The 27,870-nt window shown below is 38.4% G+C and overlaps 1 protein-coding gene across 2 annotated transcripts; it reads right to left on the minus strand.

The window, feature by feature from the left end:
* Positions 1-4,128: 4,128 nt before the first annotated feature.
* Positions 4,129-27,686, minus strand: LOC112144970 (proto-oncogene tyrosine-protein kinase Src). 2 transcript variants are annotated; one of them, XM_024269899.2, is made up of 13 exons: positions 27,291-27,686; positions 17,334-17,615; positions 15,458-15,557; positions 14,630-14,647; positions 13,252-13,350; positions 12,906-13,009; positions 9,488-9,637; positions 9,256-9,411; positions 8,188-8,367; positions 7,952-8,028; positions 7,714-7,867; positions 7,497-7,628; positions 4,129-6,775 (listed from the first exon to the last, which is right to left on the minus strand). In XM_024269899.2, exons 2-13 carry the CDS (start codon positions 17,605-17,607, stop codon positions 6,567-6,569), a joined length of 1,653 nt encoding a protein of 550 aa, XP_024125667.1. In that variant the 5' UTR covers positions 17,608-17,615; positions 27,291-27,686; the 3' UTR covers positions 4,129-6,566. The 2 variants fall into 2 exon arrangements, with proteins under 2 accessions (XP_024125667.1, XP_024125668.1); XM_024269900.2 differs by lacking the exon at positions 14,630-14,647.
* Positions 27,687-27,870: the final 184 nt, after the last annotated feature.

Raw genomic sequence — 27,870 nt, forward strand, 5'->3', positions numbered from 1 at the left:
TGATGCAAAAACAATTCACGACCCTCTCCTTTCCCCATCATCTTGTATTCACTGTAAAAATCAACATTATGTCAGTGTCCAGGCTCTCTGTGAGAATGTTTGACTCAGCAAAACGTTGACACTTTCATCATTAGATTTCCACAAAAGCAGATTCTGAAATCTGACACGATTCTAGCTTTGAACAATTCTAGGAATAGCTGGTAATCCTGCAGAATGAAAGCACGTGTTCTGTTTGAAAATAAGGAACTCTTTCAGATGAGATGGAACTTTTCTGTTTTAAGGATCATACTTTAATAAAACTTGAAATTCAGTGTAAAGCAAATAAAGAAAATACCCACATCTGGTAAAACACAATCTCTTCTTCCACTTTTCATCAGAACTCAGGCAGCAGGATTTTAGACCAATAAAAGGCTTATTAGGGAAGTTTTAAACAGTTTGATAAAGAATTAAAGTAGTGTAACCTTAAAGAAACAAACTCATTTATAAGTTTCACTGCATCAACCAGAGACAACATGTTCATTCCTTAACAAATGTAGTGACAAAAAAGCAGTTTACAGAATAAAGTGAAGACTAGATAAATTCCTTCCAATGTATTTATTTTTATATAAAATGACTTTCTACATTGTTCGGGTCTACTAACAATAATTTCTGTCTCATCTGAGTTTAGGAAAAGAAAATTACAGGTCATGTAAACCTTTAACATGTGCTGGAAGTCTTGGAACCTGGTAAACATCTTCAGGTTTAATAGCTGAGAATTCACAGCACAACAAAGGAAGTTTTTATGGTCAAATTAGTTCTTTTGTCCATCTTCAGCATTCCACTCACTATTACTGCTACCTGTGAATCTCTTGTTTCAAGACAAAAGTTTTGTGACTTTTTGATCAGCAACATAATTAATTTATTTAATTTTTCCTAAAATAAAACAAATGCTTGAGGTCATCTATACTTTCTGTTTTCTCATTCCTGCAGTTAGTAACCAGCATTCATCCATCTGCAGATGTTCCAGTGTTTTTCTTGTCTGTTTCTTCACTGTCCTCTCAGACTCATGAAAAATAGTTAGACACCCTTTGTAAATCTGGTTTAGAGAGAGGTTTTCTTCTTATTCAGATGGAGTTTTAACCTCGTCAGTCTCCTTTTGCATTATCAATACAGGCAGCACATTGAGAACAAGGGGTGTAACGAATTATTTTAAGAGTGATTCAATAATTTGTGGTTGTTGATAAGATTTATACTCAATATTGATTCATTTTGAACGATTCAGTTCACTGATCTAATATCAATCCAAGACATCTTTAGCCAAAAATTCAACCAGTATGACTCAGAGATAAATAGCTGGTGCTGAACAGTAAAGGGGAACTCTTCCACGTTCTTTGTATTTTTTGCAAGATAAACAAGTGTAAGTGAAACATACTGTATGTACAAATAAATAAACAAGAAATAACATCAAATCCCTTCAAACTTGAGCAAGAAAACTGCAGTTTTGCCCAATTTAATGAAAAGAAGAAAGGTGGATATCCTGTGTTCAAGAGACCTGATGGAAAAGAAATGAGGCTTACAGATTGGAAACAGGTTCAAGCTGTTTTATCTTTGTGTAGCTGGAAGGAGGAGCAAAGTGAGAGTCATACTGAACGAGGAGTTTGCTAAAATTGTTCCAGAGGTGAAGAGGGTGATAGTGGGGCTTAAACTGGAAGTTGAAGGTGTGATGTTGAAGGCAGGCAGACAGCATAGGATGGTGGTGTGTTGGATGAATCTATTGAGGAAGATTAGGAGGCCAATGGCTGGAGGTTGAAAAGGGAAGAATGGTGTGCAGCTTTTAGGGAGATGAAAAGCTCTTTTTCCATATTCACAAAGCACCTCTTGACGGTATGAGTTAACTCTGAACCCTCAAACACTGTGTGTAAGGTGCTCACAAACAGGACCAAATTGCACTGCTTAATCAAAAGTTCAATTAATGGTCAAATTCTCTTCTCCAATCCCCTGAAATTGCCTTTCCTAGTAAGGCTGAGTAGTGTGACCCCCATAGCTGGGGCACTGGTGCCCCTCTTAATAAGGAGGACTAATACCCTGGACAACCTAATCACCTCATGAGGCTCCAATGATGTGTCATCCAAGAGAGTCCTACAACATCCAGAGACCTGAGATACTCAGGGTGGACGATATGTCCACAATGTATCTAAACGGTTTAAGAAAGGTATTCATGAAGAATAATGAATGCACTGACAAAAATATAAACATAAACTTCACTTAAAGTAGGCAAACAAATTTTACTTTGGAAACAATATAATTGAGATACTGTAATATAAACAGAAAACTGTTTGTGACAAAAAAAGAAGACAAAACTTGGTAATTTCCTGCCACCTTTTAGGCAATCCTGTTACTGTAACAAGTTGAAAACAAAAAGTAACCACAGCTCCATGTGGAGCTGCTGCACTTAATAATTGTCAGTCAGTGTGTTTACAATTTTCACAGATAGCGTTCTGAAACTGTCTGGATAACTGAGATGAATGGCTCTTACTGCGGCTTAGCAAATGGGATCATCTACAGTCAGGACACTCACACACACCTTAGTGAATGTGCTTGTGCATGCCTGTGCATTCATGGATACACACATGCATGGCTGCACCAAAGTAAAACATACAGTGGATAAGTAGATTCTATTAACTGATCTTTCAGAGCGACCGTTGATTTCTTTTGGCACTGAGATCGAGCGCTTTTTTTTTTTTTCAACTGATACATGTTCACTCCTAATCACAGCCGAGCAGAAAACCACAGGAAAGGGTAACTCCTCATTACTGGGGAAATGTCAGCTGCCGATTGACTCAATATGTCCTTTGATTCAAGTCAGAATAGGAAGAAGTCATCTGTGATCAATTACCATCTGCAGTCAGTTTCAGTGAATTTAACATGATGCAAACAAGTCAGATGAAGTGAACCACGGCTTGATTCATCCAAGGCATGGTTCATTTTAAATCACAGCAATCAGTTAGAGTTTCAAGGATGTGTTGGGGATTATATTCCATATATGACAACCAAAGTTTAATATTACACAGTGGAGGTTTACACTATAAATATGGTGGTTAAACTGCTGCTTTCTACCCTATGGACCACAATAGTCTCCCCAGTATGATTGTCAAATACTGCCACCATGTGGACAGAAGTGCTCAGAGTTAAGCAGGAGCAGCAGGCTCAAGCATTAAGATTAAACTAGCAGTATAACAACTCATTTTACCAACAATATGATTCATATTAACATAAAGGATTTTTCTGTATGGCTTTAAACATAATATAAAAGGTAAACCTGAGAGCAAAATGGCAGAACAGAAGGTTCCAGGCTAAAAATTAATGAAAAGATATGATAAATGGTATAACACTTTCAATTTTAAAAGTGAATAATTTTTAATGCGATTTTTAAAGTATTCTGAAGCTGTAAATAGTCAAGTTTAGCCTCCCGATGCCTTTTGATGCAGATAACCACTTATGCACCTGAATTTTGCATTTACTTGAAAGCAAAAACATAAGTGAAAAAATTATACTTTCATAACTGAAAAACAAATTTGGACACCAAGGGGTTCAAAACACTAATCACAGCAGGAAGTTGTCTTTGCAAATCTTTAAATCATGAAAGTTTTGATTTCCCAAACCTGTATGTCTAAACTGTTCACCTCTCAAATCACCCTTAAGTTTCGGTTCCTTCCTCCCCCAGTCAGGTGTGTTTGAGCGGGGAAACAGAAACCCTGCAGATTAAAACGTTTTCCGGACCAGAACTGAGAACTCCTGTTTTCTCACAGATCCACATACTTATTATCCATCCAAACCCTCTATTTTCAGCGGTTCCACTTCATCTATTGTCATTTAGTGTTCAGGTGGTTTCCTCCTTCCGGTCTTCCACTTCATCTCCTCACACTTCACACTCTGGCAACAGTGATGTCCCTGTTTATGTTACTCATAACAAGACTGCATCACTTCTTACTTTGTCCACCTCTTTGTGTAACCACAGCTTGCGCAAAACCTGACAGGTCAAGTTAATGATGAACACATGACACACTTCTGCAAATACTGGACTCAAAGGCCAGCATCTCCCCACAGTTTTCAGGTAAAAAGACAAGCAGACACACACTCTTATCAAAACACTTTTGAAATATAATTTATTGCACATTTAAAGATCAACATAAAGTGGCACAATACCAATTTCAATTCTTGTTACATCAGGAAAAAAAAAGTCTTTACAAAATGCTCACACCGGTTAAGAACTGTTTTTGAGTAAAGAACAAAGTGGCCAAAGGGTTGGAGGGATGCAAGACCGAAACTGCATAGTTTATAAAAGCAAAAAAAAAAAAAAAAACTTTTTTAAAAGAGATTGTTACAGTTCTTAAAATGGCACCCAAAAAAAAGCGACCTGACTTCACTGTTACTCATGCTTGTCATGAGCCTTCTTAACTTCCACAAAGTCTCAATGACTTACAGGCAGAAAGGAAGTGCCAAAAAAGGAGGGTAATTCCCCATTCTAAATAAGAAAAGAACTATGGTTTTCATGGAAAGATGTACATCTACCCAAGCTGTTTTTTAATTAAAAAAAATATGTTTTGAACATGGCCTTTTTTCATGATTAAAACCAAAAGATATAAAACTTAATCCCAATTACAGCATCGTCTAATTCATTAAATCTTGTAGGAGCAGGCGTGTCAGTGTAAAAACCTCCACTTGGAGGTGCAATGAAATGAAAACTATACAAAAACAAAATTACATGATAGTCACAGTCAATTGTTTAGGAAACTATTTACATCTTTGACCTCATTAATCACATCATCCTGTAACAACAGAATCCACACTCTATTGTTCTGGTTCTGATAATCAGCCATGTTCAAAATCAGCCAACATCACAAGTTGTCATTTCTTTGTGACGTGAGTGGGCGAAGACTGCTGTCGCTTATTGCTGCATGACTCATGTTGAGAAAACTGGCTTTAACCGTCTAAACTTTCATATCTGCTCCTGCAGATCTTTAACCTGTGACTTCAAATACCTGCAATTTGAGCAAACGAGGGACGAAAAAAAGAACAGAAAAAGCGCTACGTTATGTACATTATGACTGAAAAAAAAAAAAATCACACTTTGAAGAAAACTATTAAAAAAAGTATAAGATGCCAAATCATCAACCGAACCTTAAGTAATCACACGTTCATGTACAACACAGCATAAATACAAATCCAGCCAATGATCAAGAGAACAGCACATAAGCATGCTAACTGGCTTTAAAATCAACTCTCATATATTAAAGTCAAACACAGTTTTATTGGGGTTACCTGATCAAAGGTTTACAGTTTCAATAGAGTTGCCTGGTTGCATATTTTAGATGTGATATAAGTTATTAAAACCTATCTAATTAGTTTAGCAAATGGTAAAAACGGTCACCTATCTGGTTTACTCACCTACAAACAGCTCACCTGGTGGATTCAAGTAAACAATTGCATGGAAATCAATGATAAGCTCCGTAAAAGTAAAACAGTATATGCACATTGAGGAAAGAAATGTTTGGCACGAAACACACCTTCTTGAGTTGGACGATAGCTCTTATACTGATTGGTTTTGTGGCCCCCTTTTTTATGTAGGCCACCTGATGAACGTCACCACACTTATCTGGGAAAGTAAAGCTAAAACATCTTGAACTGTCTTCCTGAAACGGTGCTAATCGCTCCCACTCTTAGACAACAAGCATTCAGGCACAAACTGCATCAGAATGTTTTTTTTTATATGGAGGTTTGATCCAGCATGGTTAAACACGATAGAAGGCCTCAAAAGTCGAAATTCAGTAACTTTAAGAACTTGCTGTTACATAGCCTGGCATCATGATGACTTTAGCAACCTTCTCAACTGAGCAAACCCTTAAATAAGTGGACATCATTTAGCCAAAGTAAACAATAAGTTAAAACAAGCAGAATTCATTATGTTGAGACGAGAAGAAGCACTTGAAAATCTGGAGAAACGTAACGAAGGCCAGACAGAAAAGGAGAGGCAGAGAGGAGATGAGGCGCGTTTAGGGAGATGGATGGATGCCACAGCAGCAGAGCTCTTCTGTGGGCGGAAAAGGTACCAGACGAAGGCGAAGAGATGCAACAGAGAAAGAGGGAAATGTCACTCAGCAGCTCATGCCCGATTTAAATATTCTCTCTTGGCAGGAGGCAGGAGGCTTCGTTTGAACCCTTCGCACCGTCAGCAGATATTGATGTTTCTCGCATAGCTGCACCTCTTAAAAACAACTCTCCCCCCCCCCCTCCAACCCCTAAGTCCATCGATGGTTCTTTTACCCCTCTGAATGTCTTCAGTGCATTAGAAATTGGGTGACAAGAGAGTGGTTGCAGAAAAGAGAATTTTTCTGCAGCAGTTCCTTTAAAGCACAGCAGTGGGCTTCCACAGGTATCAGTCTCGGTTTTGCTTCCACTTCCTCACAGAATAGTTTCACAAGCTCAGATCCTCCTAGGATGCTTCTTGGTTGGTTAGTGCAGATCATACAGTGCTGAGACCTTTCTACAATTTTTTTTTTTTTTTTCAGATTTGATTCAATGAGATTCTATAGGTTCTCTCCAGGTTGATACTGGGGTTCTGTGGAGGTGAAATAGTCCTCTAGGAAGCCCTGAAGGTACTCGAATGTAGGCCTCTCCTCTGGATCCTTCCTCCAGCATGACAGCATGAGCTCGTGCAAGGAACTAGGGCACTCCGCAGGGCAAGGCATCCTGTAGCCACGCTCCACCTGATCCAGCACTTCACGGTTTACCATACCTGCCGAAGAGAACAGGAAGTTAATACTCGAGAAATGAGTTCCGGTCCTTTGATGGTGAAACTGCTGGATTCAGTTAATTTATCAAAAATGCTGAAGAAATGTTTGATGAAATACAATTAACATATTTTTATAACTGAATAATCTACAGACCAATTTAAACAAATTCAATAATTGCAGAAATCACAAAATGTGGTATATCAACCCTCATGTTTGAAGTCCCAGTCCTTGATCTTTTTTAAAGCATCCCAGTGGGCTTTAAATTATGATGTTTTTAGGAATAAATCCCCCAAAATTGGGGTCATTTTCTAGGAAATAGTTTCTGCAGAGTGGCAGGAGTTCATCGGGACATTACCAGAACAACAAAAATGGTGAGCAATATTGGAGATATACAGCCGTACAGTTATGAGCCAGATGTCAGCTCAGACGAGAAAACGAAGACGTTATTGGATTTAATTGTCTGCAAGTGGATGCATCAGAATGGAGTGGAGCATGTAGCTAGCCGTTTTAGATTCTACGTCACACCTACAAGCTTTTCCATCCAAAATTTGAATTTTAAAAAACTCAGACATGCAATTTTAAGCTTAATTTTCCTCATATTTATCATCAGTCATGAGAAAAATGACAAGAATGTGTTAAAACACCATTTTTATTGGATGGGATCTTTAAGAATATCAACTCAGAGGTTTCAGCATCTGAATTTTAAACAAGTGCACCTCTTACCTGGATAAGGAACTCTGCCTTTAGTTGCCAGCTCTGTTAACAGCACACCGAAAGACCAAACATCAGACTTGATAGTGAAACGCCCGTACAGAGCTGCCTCTGGTGCCGTCCATTTGATCGGGAACTTTGCTCCTACAATTAAGAATTCTAAGTAAATATATAAACCAAACGTATCTGTCTCTGTGTTCAGCATTGCTGACGTTATGTGACGACATACCCTGTCTTGCAGTGTACTCGTTGTCTTCAATCAGTCTTGCCAGACCAAAGTCAGCTACCTTACACACCAGGTTGTCCCCCACCAGGATGTTAGCAGCCCGCAGGTCTCTGTGGACGTAGTTCATCTTCTCTACATAGGCCATGCCAGCTGCAATCTTGTAGAAAAGATGAGGGTTTTACAGTTTTTATAACATAAAAGTAAAGAAAAACACAAAACCTTAAAGAAAATCTCAGTTTACCTGAGCTGCCATGTCTACGAGCTGTGGCAGTCGAAGCAACTTTCCCGTGTCCCCTTTCAGGAAGTCTAATAAGCTACCTGGAAAAGCAAGGAGACAATAGATAATAAATTAAAACTGCACCTGTAACAGGGAATTATAATAGTAGTTGTAAGTACTTTTTTTGATTAAGTAAAGAAACCTGTTGGCATCAAAATGTAATCATCACAAAACTGAAGAGGTCTGTCATTCTGTAGTACCTTGGCTCATATATTCCGTGACGATGTAGATGGGCTCCTCAGACACAACAGCGTAGAGCTGGACCAGCTTCTCGTGCCGGAGCTTCTTCATGACCTGTGCTTCCTGAAGAAAGGCCTCTGGAGACATAGTTCCAGGCTTCAAGGTCTTAATGGCTACCCGTGTTGTACCGTTCCATGTGCCTGTCACAAATAGACGAATGTCTATTTGTTAAGTTGATATAGACCCGTGGTCTGCAACCTTTAACACTACATAGGCATTTGGGCTAGTTTTCTACTGATCAAAACTTAGTAGGAGCCCCAAAGTCTTATTTTGATACTGCTGTGCATTCATTACAATGTATTTTTTAAAAATGAATTATATAATAATAATTATAAAATATAATATAATATATTTAATATTTAATATAATATAATTTATAATATAATTTAATATTTAATATATAATATAATTATAAAACATAAAAACAGAAATATAAAAAGAAATTAGCATTTTCTCAACATGTGAATTTCTTTTTTACATTTGGAAGAAGCTTGTATGATTTCCTTTCAAAATAAAAGACGCTTTGTACCAGACCGGATCATCACAGTGCAGCTCTGGAAAGCATATGATAAATGTGTTTTAAACTATTAAAAGATCAGACTTTTTTTAACCAAAGTTTGCTTAGTATTTGAAATTTGTGTATTTTGTAAGAAGCATAGAGCAAACAAGACCTCTTCAAGTCAGCAGGGATGTATAAATCTTTGAATAGTTAATCTTTGAGGTGCCCTTCAGCCATACATTTATAACGTAACTAATCTTAATTGAATAAATGCTAATTTGGTAACCCTTACTAATAAAATAAATTGTATTATTTGATTTTTCTTCAGCCAGAGAGCCACTATGGAGGGGTAAAAGACCCACAAGTGGCTCTGGAGCCGCAGGTTGCAGACCCCTGATATAGACTAACACAGTGGAGGTTAAAAATTGAGAATAATAAAGAATTATAATGCACTTTAAAGTAATCATGTTAGAATGCTGCATACTCAAGATCTATCCTGTTTTCTGTGACACAAATGACAATGTCCTACCCATCCAGACTTCTCCAAAGCATCCCTGTCCCAGCTTAACATCCAGGCGAAGGGACTCTCGAGGAATCTCCCAGGCATCCCTGGCGAGTCCCTGCGTCTGAGGTTTGGCCACTGGACAGATGTCTGTGAGGGCGTGGCAAAGGCCATCAGAGTGCTCTGAGGGCGGACGACAGCACAGAGTGAAGCACCAGCATTGCAGAAACTGAATTACTCACTCTGTTTGAGTACTCACTACGGTAGTGGAAGACTAGTTGCTGCAAGCTTGTGAACTGGGTACGGGAGGTAATGTAGAAACCGCCGCTATCCAGTTTCCTGATCTTGTAATGCTTAACATTCAAGCCTTTGGCGTTGTCATAATCCAGCACAGACAGACAATAAGCCCCTGTGAGCAAACAGAAGAGCAGACAGGAGTTAAAACAAGAAAAGCTCTGGGCCTCTCTGACAGCTGCTCTGCGGAGTTTCCCAGCAGCTGTGCCTCCAAGCTCCAAGTGTCTTGGTTCCTGTCCTTCACCTTCGGAGAGTTTCACCACAAAAAACAATCAAAACCGATTTATGAAACTGTTTCTCAGTGAGACCCCACATAAATTCCTCTACTTAGACACAATGTGGAAACAAAAGCTATATTTTCTCTTTCTTAAAGTTTTTACAAAACAATTAAAATGAGAAAACTGTGACTTTTGGAATATTTCAAAGCAACATTAAAACATAATGTAGTTCAAATTCTAATAATTAATAACAGCAAATGTTTTTAAAAACAGAAATGAAACAACATCCAACTTCTAATTTCAGTCTGTTTCCCATGGAAACAATGCGGCAGAAGGAAAGTCCCCTGGAACTCAACGTATGATGTGGTTTCTCTGAGTCAAGCAGAACTACACCTTATTAAAAATCCTTTACTTTGTTCTGATTCTGGTAAATGAGAGTGATCATCATCAAAGGTCAACTTTAGAAAGAATTGTGTTTAAGAATATATTCGACTAGGTCAGGGGTCTGCAACCTTTTACTACGTTCACCTTTAACCTTTTACTAAAAGAGTCATTTGGACCCGTTTATCACTGATCAAAACCAAGTAGGAGCCACAAAGTCATATTTCACCCTTTTGAAAATGTTACTTTTGATATAAATTATATATATATATATATATTTGCATGAATAAAAACAGGAATTTATAAAAAAAGCATTTTTTTGTACTTTTGACAGAGGATCAAATAACTTTTTTTCAAAATAAAAGTCTTCCCGTTCCACATCTTCCCACTCAATGGCATTTTCTCTCGTTATTTCTTACGCCATCTTGGGTAGGCTGTTCTCCTCTTCCCTACTTACTACTGCTGTTAACTTGTTATTGCTTAGTGGTTTAATAGAAATAGTTTATAAAAAACATATACGTTTATTTTCTTTGCAACTACATTCTGTAAAGTCAACAAATATTGTTGTACCGCATAAAATACTTGCTTTAAACACAAAAAACAACAACCAGATAAAAGTTTTGATAGTATTTAAAATCTGTGTGAAACAGTGGAGTATTAGAAGAGCACAGTAGAGCTGGTGTAATGTCTGCAGGGGTGTTCTACAAGTACCTCAGCCATAAATATTCACTAAGTAACTTTTAAAAGTTATCATGTTATTTTTCTTCAGCCAGAGAGTCACTATGAAGAGGAGAAAGAGCCACATGTGAGCCTCAGGTTGCAGGTAGCATCACATTTTTTGCCATTTAGCATACTTTTTTTTCCAAAAATCAACATCAGCCGTAGAAATAAGTTTGATAATTTATGTTTTTTGATAAAATTGTCAGTGTGACATACAGTAATCTATAAAAATCATAAATTAGACTGGGTCTGCTGGATCTGATCATTAATCATTTTGTAATAATTTTGATCAACTGATTACAAAATAATGGAGGTTTACTCTCTAGTAATTGAGAATAAACCTCAGCAGAGAAACCGTTACCAAAAGTTTAAAAGAAGCTTTCCAAAAAATATCGCTTTTGTGACAATAAATTAGTCATCAATCATTATTGATCTACCGCCACACCATTTACCACTGTGCAAGTGAGTGTCACATTCTTAATGACAACTGAAAATTATTCAATTTCTCCAGATAATGTCCCAAATCCACATTTAGTTTGGAGCAAACAAAGAAACAAATGTAAGATCTTTCATTTGTGACAGCAATCAAACTGGTTTAGGAAGTGAGGAGAAAATTGGCTTAACAAAGCTCAGCTCCACAGGGAAGAAATGCACTGTTTGATCTGGAGGTTTCGCTGACTGACGCTCACTCTGCTTCCTTTGTAGCGAGGGAAAAATCTGGGGCAAGAAAAGGATGCTCCTTCAATTCACCACATGTGCATCGTGTATTAAAACAGTGAGACTTCAGTAATCCTTCTACAGTTCAGCCTTCCATGATCAAATCCAAACCACGTTTCTTTCTGCTAAGAATGTATTTAAAGGCGTTGGCACTCTGCATGGATTCACCTGCAACAGCTAAACAAATCACAGCAGGTTTTTTTCTGTTTATGCAGCCAAGATTAAGTAGCAGCATAATCACATTTAACAAACGTCACTTGCAGATTTGTGTTTGAGCCAAACGTCTCACTTCCCTGCTGTAATCTAAGATCATTTGCACATTATGCAACACGTCGTTGCAAGTTCGTGCTCATTTGTGAAAAGCTGTGAACCTAACAGTCAACATTGAATACGAAATGCACTCCCGCTGGAGCTCCTCCTGCTCCCCAGATTCGCCTCCTTTCTTGTAGGTTTCCCCCTTAACGATTCTACCCTTCCTCGACGTCTTTGCACCGTTCCTCTCAGTGTGTGTGAGCATGGGAACACTGAGTTATAGCTGGGGGGGGATCAGCACCCTCCAAGGCTGACCTAGTTCCGGCAGAGCAATTCACCCCTGTTCATTTACAAATCCAACCCACACCGTTCGCTTTTTTTCCTTCAAGTAATCGTTCTCACAAAACAAGCTCCTAAAGAGCCCGCCTGGGTCACAATGAGTCAATCTGACAACAGAGAATGACGAAAAACTGTTTTAGAGCTCAGGCTGTAAGAGCATGGCATTATTAAAAGGCTCAGCCTCTTTGAACGAGACACCTTAAAGATTACATTTTTTTTTTTTTAACAAAATAAAAAAAATAAAAAAATAAAAAAAAAATAAAAAGAGCATTATCACTTTTGTGTTTTTAGGATATAAATGCAAAAAGAACCAAAACAAATGCAGTTATTTAATGACAACTTTTTTCCTCCGCTACAATGTAAGAATGTCAATAAATTATTATTCGTCATTTTAGTGCAGTTTATAAAAAATATTCTGCTAACTTTAAAAAATGCATCAATTTAGTCAAAATTTTAGAAACACATATAAACAATAATCCCTTAAATAAAAAAAAATAAAAACTCTTTTTAAGAACCCACGGTAATCCCACATCATTTTATTTTAGGACAACAGGTCTGGGTTCTTATGGATTATTAATTTTATACATTATGTACACATATTCTTAGAGTTTAACTGGATACTTTTTGCTTTGTGTCTTTTTTACAGTTTCTTCTCAGCAGATAGAACAATACGGGGGACCTCTGGGCAAGTTCTTGCCTTGTAATGTGGTGTGCATTAGCTGATGTGTTCTGCGTTCAACATCTGTTCTCTCTCACCTTTTGTGGTCTCGCTGTCCCGCACCAGGAAGGTTCCTCGTCTGTTCTGCAGGTTCAGAAGGAGCCTCTCTGAGTCACGCCGAGTAATCTTCCCGAAATACCACCTGCCAGAGAAAGAGGGTGATCAGAGGGAAGCTCCTGCTGAGCTGCTGAAGCACACCTCAGGGCGATACATGCATTAAAACACCATCCATGAGCTTCAACACCCAGGATTGGATGTATGCACACATGTATACCTGCACTAAGTTACTAGGGCAGCAATGGCAGCAAGAATTCCACTGAAAATAGTAATAAATATATAGACTAAATTGATAGAGAAAGGAAAAACAAAGAAAATCTAATGTACTCTTCTGCTTGGATGGAGTCTGAGGGAGCCACATAGTTGCTGGGGATGTAACCACTTTCTCCCGTTGTCAGCGAGCGAGCAAGCCACCAGTCCCCTTCTCTGTAAAGCAAGAAGACGAAGAAAGAGCAGGAGAGTCAGTGATGAACTCTACTCCAACATTCTTTGACTTTAAACACACTTACATTTCTGCTAACAGTATAATTAAAAAAAAAAATAAAAGAATATTTGAAAAGGGATTAAGCACAAACAGCGCTTAATCCCTTTCGGAGGTTGCTAGAGCCTATCCCAGCCACGGTTGGGCAAAGGCGGGATATAATCAATATGGGTGCTCAATCAATGGCAGGGTCACACACCCACCAGACACACTCACATACACAGGGAGGGGCGATTTAGAGTAACCAATCAACCTATAAAGCATGTTTTTGGACTGTGGGAGGAAGCTGGAGCGTCCAGAGAAAACCCACACATGCATGTGGAGAACATGCAAACTCCACACAGAAAGGACGGAGCCGGTAGTCACCACTGTGCAGCCCTTATGCAAAGTTTAAATTAAAAAAAAGTGCAACAGGTAAATTCTTTCGCTTAGCTTCATTATTACTTTATGTATTTACTAATGCACCGAGATAGAGTGTAAACGAATGACAATAAAGTTTTGCATTGAGACTGGGATTTGACCTGACCTTTGCGGAGTTTTATTCCTCTTCTATAGCTTCTATATCTTTCAAAGATCTGTTGTTATATGCAGTAGATGCAAATCCCTTATTTATTTATATCAATTAGCTCTTTGTGAGTGTGAGCTGTTGATGTTCTGACATACACTCTCTCCACAGTGAAGGAAATGCAGCTGGAGATCAATACAGGAAGCTAAGAAATGTCTTTATAAAGGAACTCAACACCTCATTTAATAATATGACTGTTAAAACCAGTTTTTCTGAGCATTTTTCTCTTTCTTGATGAAAAAAATCTAATTTCTTGCTGAGCTTAAAGGTTTGCAGTTTATATTTTGGCTAAAATATGCTTATCTTCATGAGTTTGGAGAATGTGTGTAAAATACAGCTGCATTGTCATTCCTTTGACTATCATTCAAAGGCTTGGAGCAAAACAGACACAAACACCGGGGTTTGCTTTCCAAGTACACTCTCAGCCCACCTCCAGGCTCCCAGAATGGTGTGAGAAACCCACAAAGAGAAAAGTAAACAGACACAAGCAGCCTTAAATTCTGCCTGCAGTCCCCCTACTTTTCATTTGATAAATCAACGATAAAGTAAACATAGTAGCAAGAGCGCGGTCAGATGTGGGTTGGAGGGTTTGCACAGACAGAGGGACGAAACAAAAGGGTGCGTGAGGTGAGGTTTTTCTGGCATTGAATAATACTGACCTGAAGCTGTACTTTTTCCTAGAAGAGACCATGAAGCATGAGAAAGAAAGGAGAGATAACAGATACAGCAGACACATCAAAACGCTGCAAGAAGACACAGCAAGGCAAGTAGCACAGACAGAGAGCAGAGGAGTTGGATTTGCCATGAGGCCACACAGTAGGAATGTTTTAGGTTATTTTTGAGAGGGCTTTGTCTTTTTAATTCTCTTGACTACAGTTTTCAGAAGTAACAAAATCCTTACTCTTCTTTTTTTTAAAAATTATTGTGCGACAAGTGGAAAAACTAAAAAATCTCTCCAAGAACTTTGCTCTACTTCACCATGTAAGTAAAGGAAAATGAGTATCCCGTCAGACATATAGCAAGAGGTTATGGCTGTAGAACAAAGGCTATGAAACAAAACTGTATTTTTCTGATATAAGTGACCCCAAATGAAACACTTTGCTTTCAAATACAGACATTCCCTGTTTTGTTTCACCCACTCCAACCATCTGTGTGCCAATGCCATCAGAGGAACACTTTTCCGGTGTTATCTTTGAAGGAATGTAAGCATTCATCTCAGCAAGGCACTTTGCAAGTGTCTTAAAGATTATGTTGATGGCAGTAGCCCAAGAGAAGCAGAATCCATTAGCAAAAGTGCTGCACTCTTCTGCTTTAGTAAACAGACGGGAGGCACAGCTCCACTGTTACCAGCTCGGCCTCTCACCAAGTTTCCTGTGCTCATTCAAATGTAAATGCATGCACTCTCGTGTATGTCTGGACATCTGTGCGTGTATATGCTTGTGAGACCCTGGCATGGACGGAGGACACACATGACTGTTGATTCTTACGTGTTGTTGACAATCTGCAACCGGTCGCCTTTCCTGAAGGTCAGATCGGAGGCTGTCCGGGACTCATAGTCATATAAAGCCACAAATGTGGTAACACCTCCTAAAAGAAACCAACACGCAGACACCTGTTAGTTGGGTAATAATACATTTAATAGCATCAAAGACAAGTTACCCAAAGTTTGGATCTTTGATGATTATTTGTAGCTTTAAATCTAAAAGATCTTCATGTACTTTATACTTTAAGCCAGTATGTGACTGATATTATTTTTTTTTTTAAACCCGTAAAAACCCATGATGACAACAATGGTACAGAAAAATGTGTTCTGTGATCCGATTGGTTTGTGGCAAATTTAATATCATTTTATTTTTAAGGAAAATGTACTTAACTTCAAAGTTTTACTGTTAAAATTAATGTATTAAGTTAAAAAAAATATTACTCAGTTGAGGAAAAAAGTTGTCTTCTATCAATAAGCTGAAAAAAAGTTGCATGTTAAAATAATCTAGTCAAATACTGAGTAACATTTTCAATGTAAAGTCAAATGTTTGGCTAAAAACCAAGTGGACAAAAAAGTGGAAATTTTTAAAGTTTTTAAAATAAAATATTACTAAAAACTTCCTTTCCATTGTTTAAAGTTGTTCTTGAAATAATAGGTTGATCCCAGTTAACCCTTGTGCTATCTTATGGGGTCCAGATGACCCCACCCTTACACCCCCATGACAAAAATGGACCAAGGTGGACAGGATTTCATGTCTGTCACGGACACCAGAGAAGATAAAAAATCTTCCCCAATTTTAACGCAAACATCAAACAAGGATTACAGGGAATTACAAAAACTTTATGAGACAAATGTCCCCCAATGTGGATGAGTAAGAGCAGATACTCTTCATCACACATGTAGTCGAGTATAAGTAAACATTCAGGTGCAATTATATCACATAGAAAGTAACTTAAAATGTATTTATTACTTTACACACCTCAACCGTATGGTTTGTCGACTCAGAATATGGACAAAATATGGACTTTTGGCACATTTTCGGCACATTTTCTTTTAAATTCAAACTTTTTTTTAAAGTTTTTCCACGTCTTAGAGAAATACTAGTAATAAAAAAGGATTCAAACCACCTTTCAAACATTTTTGAGTTTTTTTGTCCAATCTCAAACCCTGTCTGCACAACACACACTGAAAACAAGTGTCGTTGGAAACTCATGAGTGAAAATGTAGTCTTTGGATCTTGTTAAATCTGTCCCTCAGCTGTGTTGCTGCTCCTAACACGTACAGACAACACTTACATAAAAACCCAGGATGAAACAATAATATCTGTTTTGCCTTTGCTTTAAAGCTCACTGATTATAGAGGGAACACGGAGCCAGGGGCCTGTTTCAAGATAGAGGCTTAACATAGCCTGAGCGTACCAGGAAACTCTGAGTTTCAGTGTCAGAAAAGGATAAGTCAGAATAGGTCTGAGTTTATCATAGATACACAAACAGGAGAAAGCCATCATTATTATCATTATCAGTGGAGCGCAGATTGAAGCTCAACAAAAACCCAACATGTAGATTCTAACCGGAATTTACTCTGAATTTAAGCCATAACGACACAGTTTAAGTTGTACAATTTGCTTGAATCCCCTAGGTATTCCATAAAATTCATTTTTGATAGAAATTTGTTTTTTAAGAAACTCTTTTTCTGATTTTTAGAGCAAAATAGACTTTTCTAGTCAAATCAATAAAGGAAAAAATAAGATTGACAGGAATTCTGTGGATTCAGAAATGAAACGGTCAGCCTGACACCTCCTATAGGGTCTATGTATCACTTCACCACCTGTGATGATGAAGAATCCTTTCACGCCGTTCATGAAGGAGTACTGATCTTACCTGAAAGAGGTCCTCTCTGAGGCGACGTGAGAGTTCCTGTGTTATCCACCCCTCCAAACAAAGTCAACACGGGGGTGTTTGTGGGGGCGAGCTGCTGCTGCCCTTGATGCCCCCGCCTGCCTGATCCTACAGCAGGGCTTCGGTCGGGGGTGAGGGTCTGCTGGGCAGGACTCAGATGACGGAAGTGGCCGCTGTCTGATCCCGTACCGATGGTGCCATCCAGGCTCATGGAGCGCGAGCCCAGCTCCTTGGGCTTGCTCTTGCCTGCTCCCATGTGCAGACCTGGAATGAGAGGCGGTGATGAATGCAACACCTTAACACTTTGTTGCCATCATACTGAATGATCCAGTCCTAATCCGTTCAATCTTACCAGCATAGTTGACAATAGGGCTGTGTATTGGCAAAAGTCATTCAATACATGATGCAAATGTGATGATATGATACATAAACCGATATACTTCACTATTTTTTTAAATGATGACTTTAGAATTATTTTAATATTAATACATTTTTTACAAAAGTAAAATTATTAAATACATGTTATATACCATAAATTTATGGTTCTTCTCTTTTTTGGGTAATTTAGGAAATATTTAAGTGGAAAACAAAGGTAAGACTGAACTTAATTAATTTGGCTTTAAACTGATATAAGTATCGCCAAATAAAGTATTGCCATATTTCACAAAATCGATATTTTCTAACACCCCTAAAAGACAGAACCAGTCATGTTTTTCATAACTAAATTCTAATTCAGAAACTCAATTTTTAAAGTCAAAATCTTTGGAAAACTATTGATTTAAATAGAAAAAGTCAATCAACCAGTCCATGTTAACCCTAATTTATCTTCATCCAGTCAAAGTTTCTTCCTAACTTTTCTAAATACCTGAGTATCCTCTATGCTTGTTTAGGTACAGCTTTAGGAGGATGACATACAGAAAACTCGTATACGGGTTAATCAAGGGCATTTCCATCTGAAGAAATCCAGGCTGAATTCCAAAAGCTTTAACAAGAGCAACAAAGCCTCAAAGACAACTATCGACAGGGACACGAGCACTTCAAACACCTTTATTATGTCCTGATAAAATGCAACAAGTCAAGAGTGCGGCATCATCAAGACTACAAACAGGATCAGAGTCAAGTGCACCCACGGAGCTGGAGTGCCTCGTTCACACCAAGTTCAGTCCTCCCCTCCAGGCACAGTGGAGTGACTCACTGTGAGGCTGGCTATTTCAGGCCGGCTGAAACAGAGACAGTCACACACACATGAAACAGCCTCACTCCTTTGTGAACAGAAGAGCTCTCAGTTCCAGACAGAGTGTATGCATGTGCGTAGGTGTGTGTGTGTGTGTGTGTGCTCATGTGCATTAGCAGCTGTTCTCTGGCCGTTGGGAAACAAGACTCGCACACTAACACCGAGCACAGTTGTGTCTCACATCCTTCTTTCCAACACATGCATATAGCCTGTGAGTGTCTCAAACACGCACTTGTGTGAGTCTGACAGACAGGACAGAGGAGGGTAATAATCAGACATGGAGGAAGGAACTGACTGCAGCCTTAAAAAGAACGTGTAGGCAGCGCACGGACAGCTGGGGCTTTGTGGGTGTTTCAAGTGTGATGTGTGAGCATAACATAATTACACAGGTATGGGAATTCTCAAAGATGTGGCAGTGTGGAGACGTGTGGGCAAATACGCATCTAAGAGTCCACCAATCTACTACAAGCAGTTGTTGAGGACTAATATAGATGCTTCAATTTGACTTCTGGCAGCATGTAATCTGCTACACTTGAGATAAGGTGACTGATGGAGACAAGATGATGCGGAATAAGATGCAGGTCCTGCAGAAACTTGAAGGATTTCAATCAGTAAAGGAAGCTGTGCAGTTCCTGTCTGGAAAATTATTGTCACTCTCCAAAAATGGACTTTAGTCCTGACATGTCATCAATGAATCAGAGGTTATGCCACAAACTTCACATTTCTTGTTGTTGATCCACCCAAAAAAGGTAAGAATAAGCACTTTCTGATCATAAATGAACAACAGATTAAAAAAAATAATAATAAAGAACATCCAAATTGATTTTCAAAAAATACATTTCCATTAAGAAAATGCATGAGGTCTCCAAGTCAGACTGACATTTGCCAAAACCGAGACCGTTTGTTTAATAACCACAATTTAAAACTTTATTGAACAAGAACACTTCTCTTAAAGCAGTTCTCCAAGCCTCATAAAAAATGTAAGAAAATAATGTTTTTTTTTAAGTAAGTAAGAAACCAAACATGTCAGATCAAGGCCTTTAGATCAAAAGGATTCTTTTCTAAAATACCTGATTATGTGACAAACTGACTGAGCTAGCCACAACTCTAATTAAGAAGAAACTGGTATATAAAACTGAGAATTTGACATAAAAAGGGTCAAACAAAAAATGTGAAAAAAAATCAAAATAGTGACATTATCTTAAGTCTAGTAAATCAGGTTAAACACTAGCTTTTAGTGAATGAGCGAGCCTGCCATTTTGGCTGCCCCTATGTGTATAATAAAGCGTGCGTAACTCAATTTTAGAGCTAAGTGATACCGTAAATTAAATATAATTAGTGACACTCTGTTACTGCATTCTGTTACCTTGCTTGTCCACTGAAGGGTTTATTTCTGAGAAATTAATTCCAGGGGAGACTAATCTCAATCCCTCCAGCTCATCTGTTTAGCACTGTGCAACAGTCAATTCAAGAAGGAAAGGGAGTTTTCAAAGATGGGGAAATTAATTACGTTCATACTTGCATTAACTAAAAAAAAAAGAAAAAAGAAAAAGGAATTGCAAATGCTGTCATTTTGAGTCATTTTAGTATTTCTTTATCACTGGCTTCAACTGCAAACAAAACTTTCAGCATTAACAATAAATCCAGCGGTTTGGTGAGGGCGTTTGTAAGGCACTCACATACCAACTCTGTGGTTAACAACACTTTTTTTTCTTTTTAGAATTCTGAGGTAATAAAGATCTGATGTGGTAACAAATGTGAATTGGGGTCACTGAGGATGGATGAGTGAGCATCTGTCTGTGTGGGGTCAAATAGGAGAGCATCCAAAAAAAAAAAAAATGGAAATCACTGCTATTTAAGCACAGAACAACGCTTGTGTGTTTGTTATAGACTGGTACCCACACACCCTTAAAGCCCCGGTACTAAAATGAATCAACATATAGAAAGAAAAAGGAACATTTCAAAAATGCACATATGAATTGGTTTACATGCATGGTGGAAACCATTTTTAAGATCATTGTCCCCATTATAACTGTAGAGTTGTAGTAAATATCTAAAAATATGTACCTTTTTTCAATATAAGACAATATTTAGTGATATTCATGCAATGACCTAACACTAAAACATTATCACGTTGCAGACAAGTGAAATTAATCAGTGTAAGGCTATTTATTTAATCATTTATACGTAGATTTATGATTCAAACACTTCCAGTTATTTAATTTACAAAATAACAGAATAAACTGAAAATGGTAATATTAAATTGTGAATTTTATCAAATCAAACTTTATTTATAAAACACTTTTGTACATTAATCACAAAGTGCTTTATAAAATAAAAGCATCTTTCAAGGTTAAAAAAAAATACAATACTTTCACATTAGAATAAAATACAAAACTATATGCAATGTACTCAACACCCTGACCTCCACACAATACCATGATGAATTATAGAATGACATATAGATAAGATTTTGAGTAGAAAACATGGAAATAGAAATATGGCTTGATGCTGAAATTCAGAAATTGTATTTTAGAATCTTGAAATTCCCTGGTGAGTCAAAACTCCCAAACGGTTTATATGAAGCAGAAAAAGCTTTTCTTGAGATATTCTTCGTGGACTGGCATGATTACACTAATAAATAGTTGTAGAAACACCCAAAAGGTGAATGCTCAGCTTCATCTGGAATGCTGAAGTTTTAAACTTGAATAACTTGATGCTTTTTGTGGCCACACCATTATTAATATCTGAATGTTCCTAGGATAAAAATAAATTTAAAAAAACTGTTAATAAATAAGCATAAAAGAAAATGTTCTAAATTACAATAAAACATAATAGCTCACAGTTATATTTAAACAGTAACAACCCCAAGACTTAACTGCAATGTTATGAAATAACAAGCTCATCAAGTTTTGGGAGAAGAGCTCATTTTCATCGTTTAGACTCTGGACCACTACATGCATTGTCTTTGGGCCACAGAACAGTTAACAGCCTCAGAGCCCACATGTGTAAACAGTGATGCTGGCTCTGTAGTGGAGCCTCAAACCTTTCCCTTTTATGGGGATGGAGTGCCCCAATATCAGTAAGTGCCAACACTGCAATCGTAAAATGAGCCATAGAGAAAGGATAAGTGGTGGCGATTCAAACACAAACAGCACATCTGTTAGTCAACAATCCCAGAAAGGAAAACCGTTGAGAGATGGGGGTTTTTGGTAAAACTGAACATGTGGTTTTTTAGAGGTATGGAAGAACTGAGGTTTTCCATACGACGAGAGAACAGAGGAATGTCGATTGCCTGGGACTACAATAACAGGCACCTATAAGCAGCAGGAGGGAGAGACGGGGCGACGAAGATGGAGAGTGATGTCACTGCACAGAAGCTTTTTGATACAAAAACAGAAATCTTTTCTATTCCTTTTGTTTTACATCCTGTAACTCACAAAAATAACACACATTTTAACTTGATAGGTTCCTCCAGAGGTTGTACGGTTGTGTTTGATAAATTACTATTTAAAAAAAAAAGATCAGGAAGTGGATTCTGTGGTAAATAGAGGTACACAACCAAACGACTGATCTGAATGAAAGACTTTTAAAACTTACATTTACAGATCAGAAAATACAGGCTTTAATTAAGATCTCTTTTTTAATTATTATTTACTTCAGAACTACAGTGTAGTGGAAAGGCATGTCATTACAGACTCTGCTTATTGCTACCCTGAGTCATTCTCAGCTTGTGTGCTGAGTGAGTTTCAGAAACATCCCAGAACATGACTGAGTGTTGACGGAGAAGTAAAAGATGGAGCAAAAAAAAAAAATCAATTCAGAAATTTGCAAAAATAAGAAGTTGTCCAAAACCACATCTTATGTTGCCAGGTCGAGCATCATGTCGACGTAAAATATTTTTAACCAATTTGGTCGCCTTGTTGGTTAGCTAGAGGAGAATATGAGCATAGAGGCTGTTTATAATCCAGTGTGCTATAATGTCACAGCAGGTTAAAGATCTAAATCATTGCATTACTTGATAGTGCTATACCAAGGATTAAATTGACGCACTATTTTGACAGCTGCCATTAAAATAGCTTTGAATTATGCTGCAGAACACTTCCACACCTTCATATAAGGGTCATGCAATCCACGTGAAGTATTTTTCAGTCCCCAAACACTATTTTTACATGCAAAATCCTTTTTAAAAAAAAGGGGGGGGGTTGCAAACTGTGCTTTTGAAAAGATATTAGAGCAAATCTCTGATGAAGACTTTCTCACAGCTTTATCTGTCTGTCAACCACAGCACAACAATGAAGCTATTGTTTGAGGAAACACTTCATCAGATGAAGGCTGCAGAAGCCTGATAAACTACGCTTCTGTGAATTAGCCACCGAAAGAGGGAATCTGTTACCAGAGGAACTGAGCTGGAGAAAACAAAACCAAGAAATACTGTCAGAATGTCTTTCAAACCCTTGTTGCTCTACAACGAGTGTCTTGCTGTCCCCTCACACAACTTAAATCAAGTTAAAAGTGTTTTTTAGAAGAAAAAGATAGTCAGAGTTTGGTATTGAGTCTCCAAAAGTAATGTGTTTGAAGGTCTAGTTTGGAGACTGAGTGAACCAATATCTCCACCACATGAAATCCAAAGATCCAAGAAAAACTATGGATTAGTGGATAAATGAAAGGCCTCCTGTGGAGGTTCCCATTGGCATGTTCAATGTATTTTTGATTTGCACAGCTGGAATGGCGTAAGCCTTTTTCCCCTCACAAAGCAAACTATGGGAGATAAAAGTGAATAATGAAAAAAAGAAAGAAAGAAAAATTAAGTCTGTGATCATAAATAACAACCAGCTTGGACTTGATATGAAAATTAATTATTAAAGTGAATCTGATCTGCAAAAAAAATAAGTGATTACATTACATTACATTATACAGCTAAAATCCAAGACACACTCAATGTACAGTTACTATTCATAGCCTTAACTTGTGTAAAAATCATTTAGTTATTACTGGATAAAAACAACAAAGGATTGCCTAGAATTTAAAAGTTGCATGAAGCTGTAAACAGAATTTAAAAAAAGTTTATTGCTCTCGAGGATTTCCATAAATTAATCTACAGCTCTTCTTCATTTTTAAAAATGAAGTAGGATCAGAAATATTGTTTTATATTTTTTTCATAAACATTTTTAGAAAAATATATTATCTTGATTATGACCTTATTCTTGCAGGAAAATGTGTTTTTGTCTTGTTGAGGATATCAGTTCATTCAGGAATAATTAGCAATAACAAAAAAATGATAACTGAAGACAAAACCTATTGTAAAATGTCTATAAAGTCAAATTTAACTTATTAACTTCATCTATTTAACATCTATAATTTCTCTATGATCTTTTTTTTGCCCAACTACAGTTGGGCAAAAAGTGTTCTGTGCTAATAATAAACTTCAGATCCGTCTATTGCATTAATTTTTAACAATAATGACTGCTTGCTGCAAACCCACATGATGACACTTCCTCCACAGGTTTCCACTATGAAAAATGAGCTGTTCTCTCATTAATCATGTCAAAAACGATATGTCAAGGCAGAGGACAACACAGTACATCTGCATTCATCAGACCAAATGACCTTTTGTCATGGCTTTGGAGTCATCTCCATGAGTCCTAAGAAACTAAACTTCCCCCTTTGGTTAGGTTGATTGATGTGTCTTCAAAGGTAGGAATGAGATGATCTTCATTACATCAGAATAAAAAGTTAGTTATTTGAAATATATCCACCAAAGTATTACTCATCTGTCAAGTGATGATATGTTAAAAGAATGACACAAATTGTTGGTTGTAGTATTTTTCTGACTCAAAACAGGCACTTGTTTTTGTCATTTTTTGTTATCCTAGTGTTAAGTCCAAACATTTATTGAGGTTTTTGTTTTTTCTTTTTTTGAGCCTGTGTGAATCTGAGCACACAAGCTGCACATTTGGCCACGACCAACCTCACTGACTCACAACAGAAGGTAACAGTTGTCACTGTGCTGTGGAAGAGCAACAGCCAATGCCTCCGCTGAATAGGGAAATAATGATTGCCGTTGGGAGAGGAGAAAAGGAAGAAGATGTTAAGGGAGGGGGGCGCAATGGTGGTTTCTCAAGATCAAGTAAGAAGGGAAAGAGCACATTAGCGCTGCAGGCTTTACTTACACTAAGCCCCACAGTGACATTAAACAAAAACAGCGCCCTGGGTCAAAAAAGAAAATGGAACTATTGTGAGAAATTGTGTTATTGTTGTTTTTAACACGTTCTTGTGGCGTTTTTCTGATTATTTGGGGCATATAAATAAAGAAAAAGATGTTTAAGATGGATTTCTGAGTGTATTTTTTATTCAAATTGTTGTGAATCAAGAGTAAATGCAAAAATACTCTTGGAAAAAGTTTGTAGTTGTGACTTAAAATCTACAATTGGCTGGCCACAAGCACCCTGCTCCACTCTGTTCTGATGCACCCTCTTGCAGAATAACACATCCATGTATGTCTTCGTTTTCCTCGTCTGAGCTGGCATCTGGCTCCAAACTGTACAGCTGGATAACTTTGATATTGCAAGCGAGTTTTGTTGCACCGGTAATGTTGAGATGTGGGTGTTGAAGGGCTGTAAGCTAGCAGGAAAGAGTGTAAACAAAGGGATGATGGGAAGTTTGGAAAGGCTTACACCAAAATACACAACTCAGAGGTAAATTTGTTATGAACTACTGCCGCAAACTATCCTAAAAACCTACAAGCTTATTTATTTTGGCTAAATTATAATTAAAGGACTACTGGGAACACTTTTAAAATAGATCAAGAGAAAGCCAAAAGAGAATGGAAGAAGATTTCAGAGAACGCATCTTTATCATCATTTTCTTCCTGTTGCAGTTCAGCTGGGAGTGCGAGACGGTGTCTCGCTCTACATCTCATCTCACGCTCAGGAAAGGCGAGAGGAAGAAGTGGGAAAGAAGGAAGAGGCTAAGACTGAGGCTCTCCACTGATAAACTACCCCCCTCGCCCCATTTCCGTCCATCCTCTGACTGAAGATGCTGTCAGTCGGAGATCCAGACCATGAGGAACTGCTGCTGCAGCATGATTAATCCCACCGGACATGAATGATGCTTGGTGTCAGACCTAAATTATTCTACAAAGTACAAAAAAAGCAATTGTGGAACTCTAAAAAAATAATCAATATGTCTTATTTTATAAGAAAACACTGGGATAAATGTGTCATACATGTGTCCTCTCTATAAGAAATGTTTGAAAGGTCATTTTGACAGATTTGGAGAAACGAGAACTTTAAAAAAATACAACAAATTGCAGTTTTCTTTAAACTTTTTTAATAATTTAAACTGCAAACCACCAGCTCAGTGGCCTTGTGGTAGAGTGTCCCCCCTTAGACTGGAAGGTCGTGGGTTCAAATCCAAGCCGAGTCATACCAAAGACTCAAAAGATTGTGAGTCCCTGCTTGACACTCAGCATTAAGATGTTGGATTGGGGGGTTAAACCACTAAAATGGTTCCTGAGTGCAACTGTGTCTGCAGCTCACCACTCCCCTGGGGGAGGGATTTGTCAAATGCAGAGAACAACATTCACACACCAATGTGCTTGAAAACTGATGGGACTTTTAACAAATCTGCACTTTATTATTTGTACCTTTTCTTTGCAGAAATGTGTTAATCGGAGTTCTGCTAAAAATGCAATTTCCCCCCAAATAATTATTTCTGATGTAGTACTGACAAGAAATTTCAGCGAAAATTCAGAAATGTTAAATATCAGTCATCTCGAAACTTGCAATGCTAAAAATAAGTCTGGAATGGATAAAATAGTTATTTGTGGATCATTTTAAGAATGAAGTTGTCAGCCCACCTCAGTGCTTAGATGCTAGTCTTTGTGATGATGAGTTAAACATAGCACCAATAGTAAATTCCAATACTGAGCTTTCGCACTCCTCGAGTATCCCATTCATGTCAACCCTGGAATCCTTGGCTTTATGGAAATGAGCTGGAACTAAACAGCCCAAAAAAAACCCAACAGTAAACAGATTAGTCACATAATTAAAATTCTATTTCCACGGGATTAAACAGCAGTTGTCTGCAATCTGCTCTCAAAGACACGCGGGGTGGGGTGGGAGATGCCTACAGGAGCAGCAGCTGTCAAACTAAAAGACGGCTGTGGACGGAAATGAGAAATAACACGCAGTCCGGTCCGGTGGCGGCGGTGGTGGGGGGTTCGCTGAAGTTTGGCCACGTTAGGGGGGATAGGAGCTTTAGAGAGTGGGCAGGGGGGGTAAAAACACCGTGCGTGGAGCGCAGGCGTGCGGCGGGTATGCGGCCTGATGAATCAAAACAGGTGCTGTTCCAGCTCCATTTTGAACGCTGGCTTGATTTAGTGTTCGGGCTGCGTCTTTTCCCGCATCACTGGCGGCGGTGACGAGGTCACGACAACCGGATCGAACATTTGCGCTCGTCGGATCGCAGTTATTCGTGAAACGAGCAGCCCCCGGCGCGGGCTGAATGGCACTGTCCTAATGTGGGAGTCTCAGTGAGTGAACGGCCTGTGCAACAATGAAATCTAAGTGTATGTGGAGGGGGCTGCCATACTCTGAGGCTACACCATAGAAACCATCACAAAAGCTCTGATTTTCGAACGTCCAGATTTGGCCCCCCTCCTCTTTGTTTCCCGTAAATGCGCCAAGCTCTGATCCACTCACCTTTGACGCGTCTTGAGATCCAAAATGTGAGACGCGCGCGGCGAGGAACCGTGTTAGATCCCCGTGGCTGTCCTCATTAGAAAAAGAATGGAAGCCGATGAGCGGTTGCTGTGGAAACCTCGTCAGCAAATGTCCGTAGGATCGCAGCGAGACGAGGTCATGGCGAGCACTGCCTCCTGGACCACGGGCACAGCTGCAGGCGGCTTCGGTGGGCCGGACGAACCACCCCCCTCCAACACCACGCACACACCCCGAGACCGTTCAGCTGAGAGGAGTCAATACCGCGGCGGGGTCGTGCGACCGAGCAGGAGAGGCGTGTGAAGACATGACTCGTAAAGGGGAAGCCAGCTGATGGAGCATCTCTCACGGAAATATCAGGAGGACGGCTTTTTTACGTGCTTTACGGCGTTGGGAGAATTCACGACATTTTTTGCGCAACTCAGCGGAGAAGTTTAAATCTGGGATAGCTGGCTTTCACAACCGCAAACATTACTTTTGTATCCATCTTTAGTCTTAATGATATCATAAGTATGTGGAATAACATAAAAAAGAGTAAAAGTTGCAAAAATGTATCGAAAAT

Source organism: Oryzias melastigma, linkage group LG5 (assembly GCF_002922805.2).
Source record: "Oryzias melastigma strain HK-1 linkage group LG5, ASM292280v2, whole genome shotgun sequence".
In the NCBI taxonomy this organism is placed as follows: domain Eukaryota; kingdom Metazoa; phylum Chordata; class Actinopteri; order Beloniformes; family Adrianichthyidae; genus Oryzias; species Oryzias melastigma.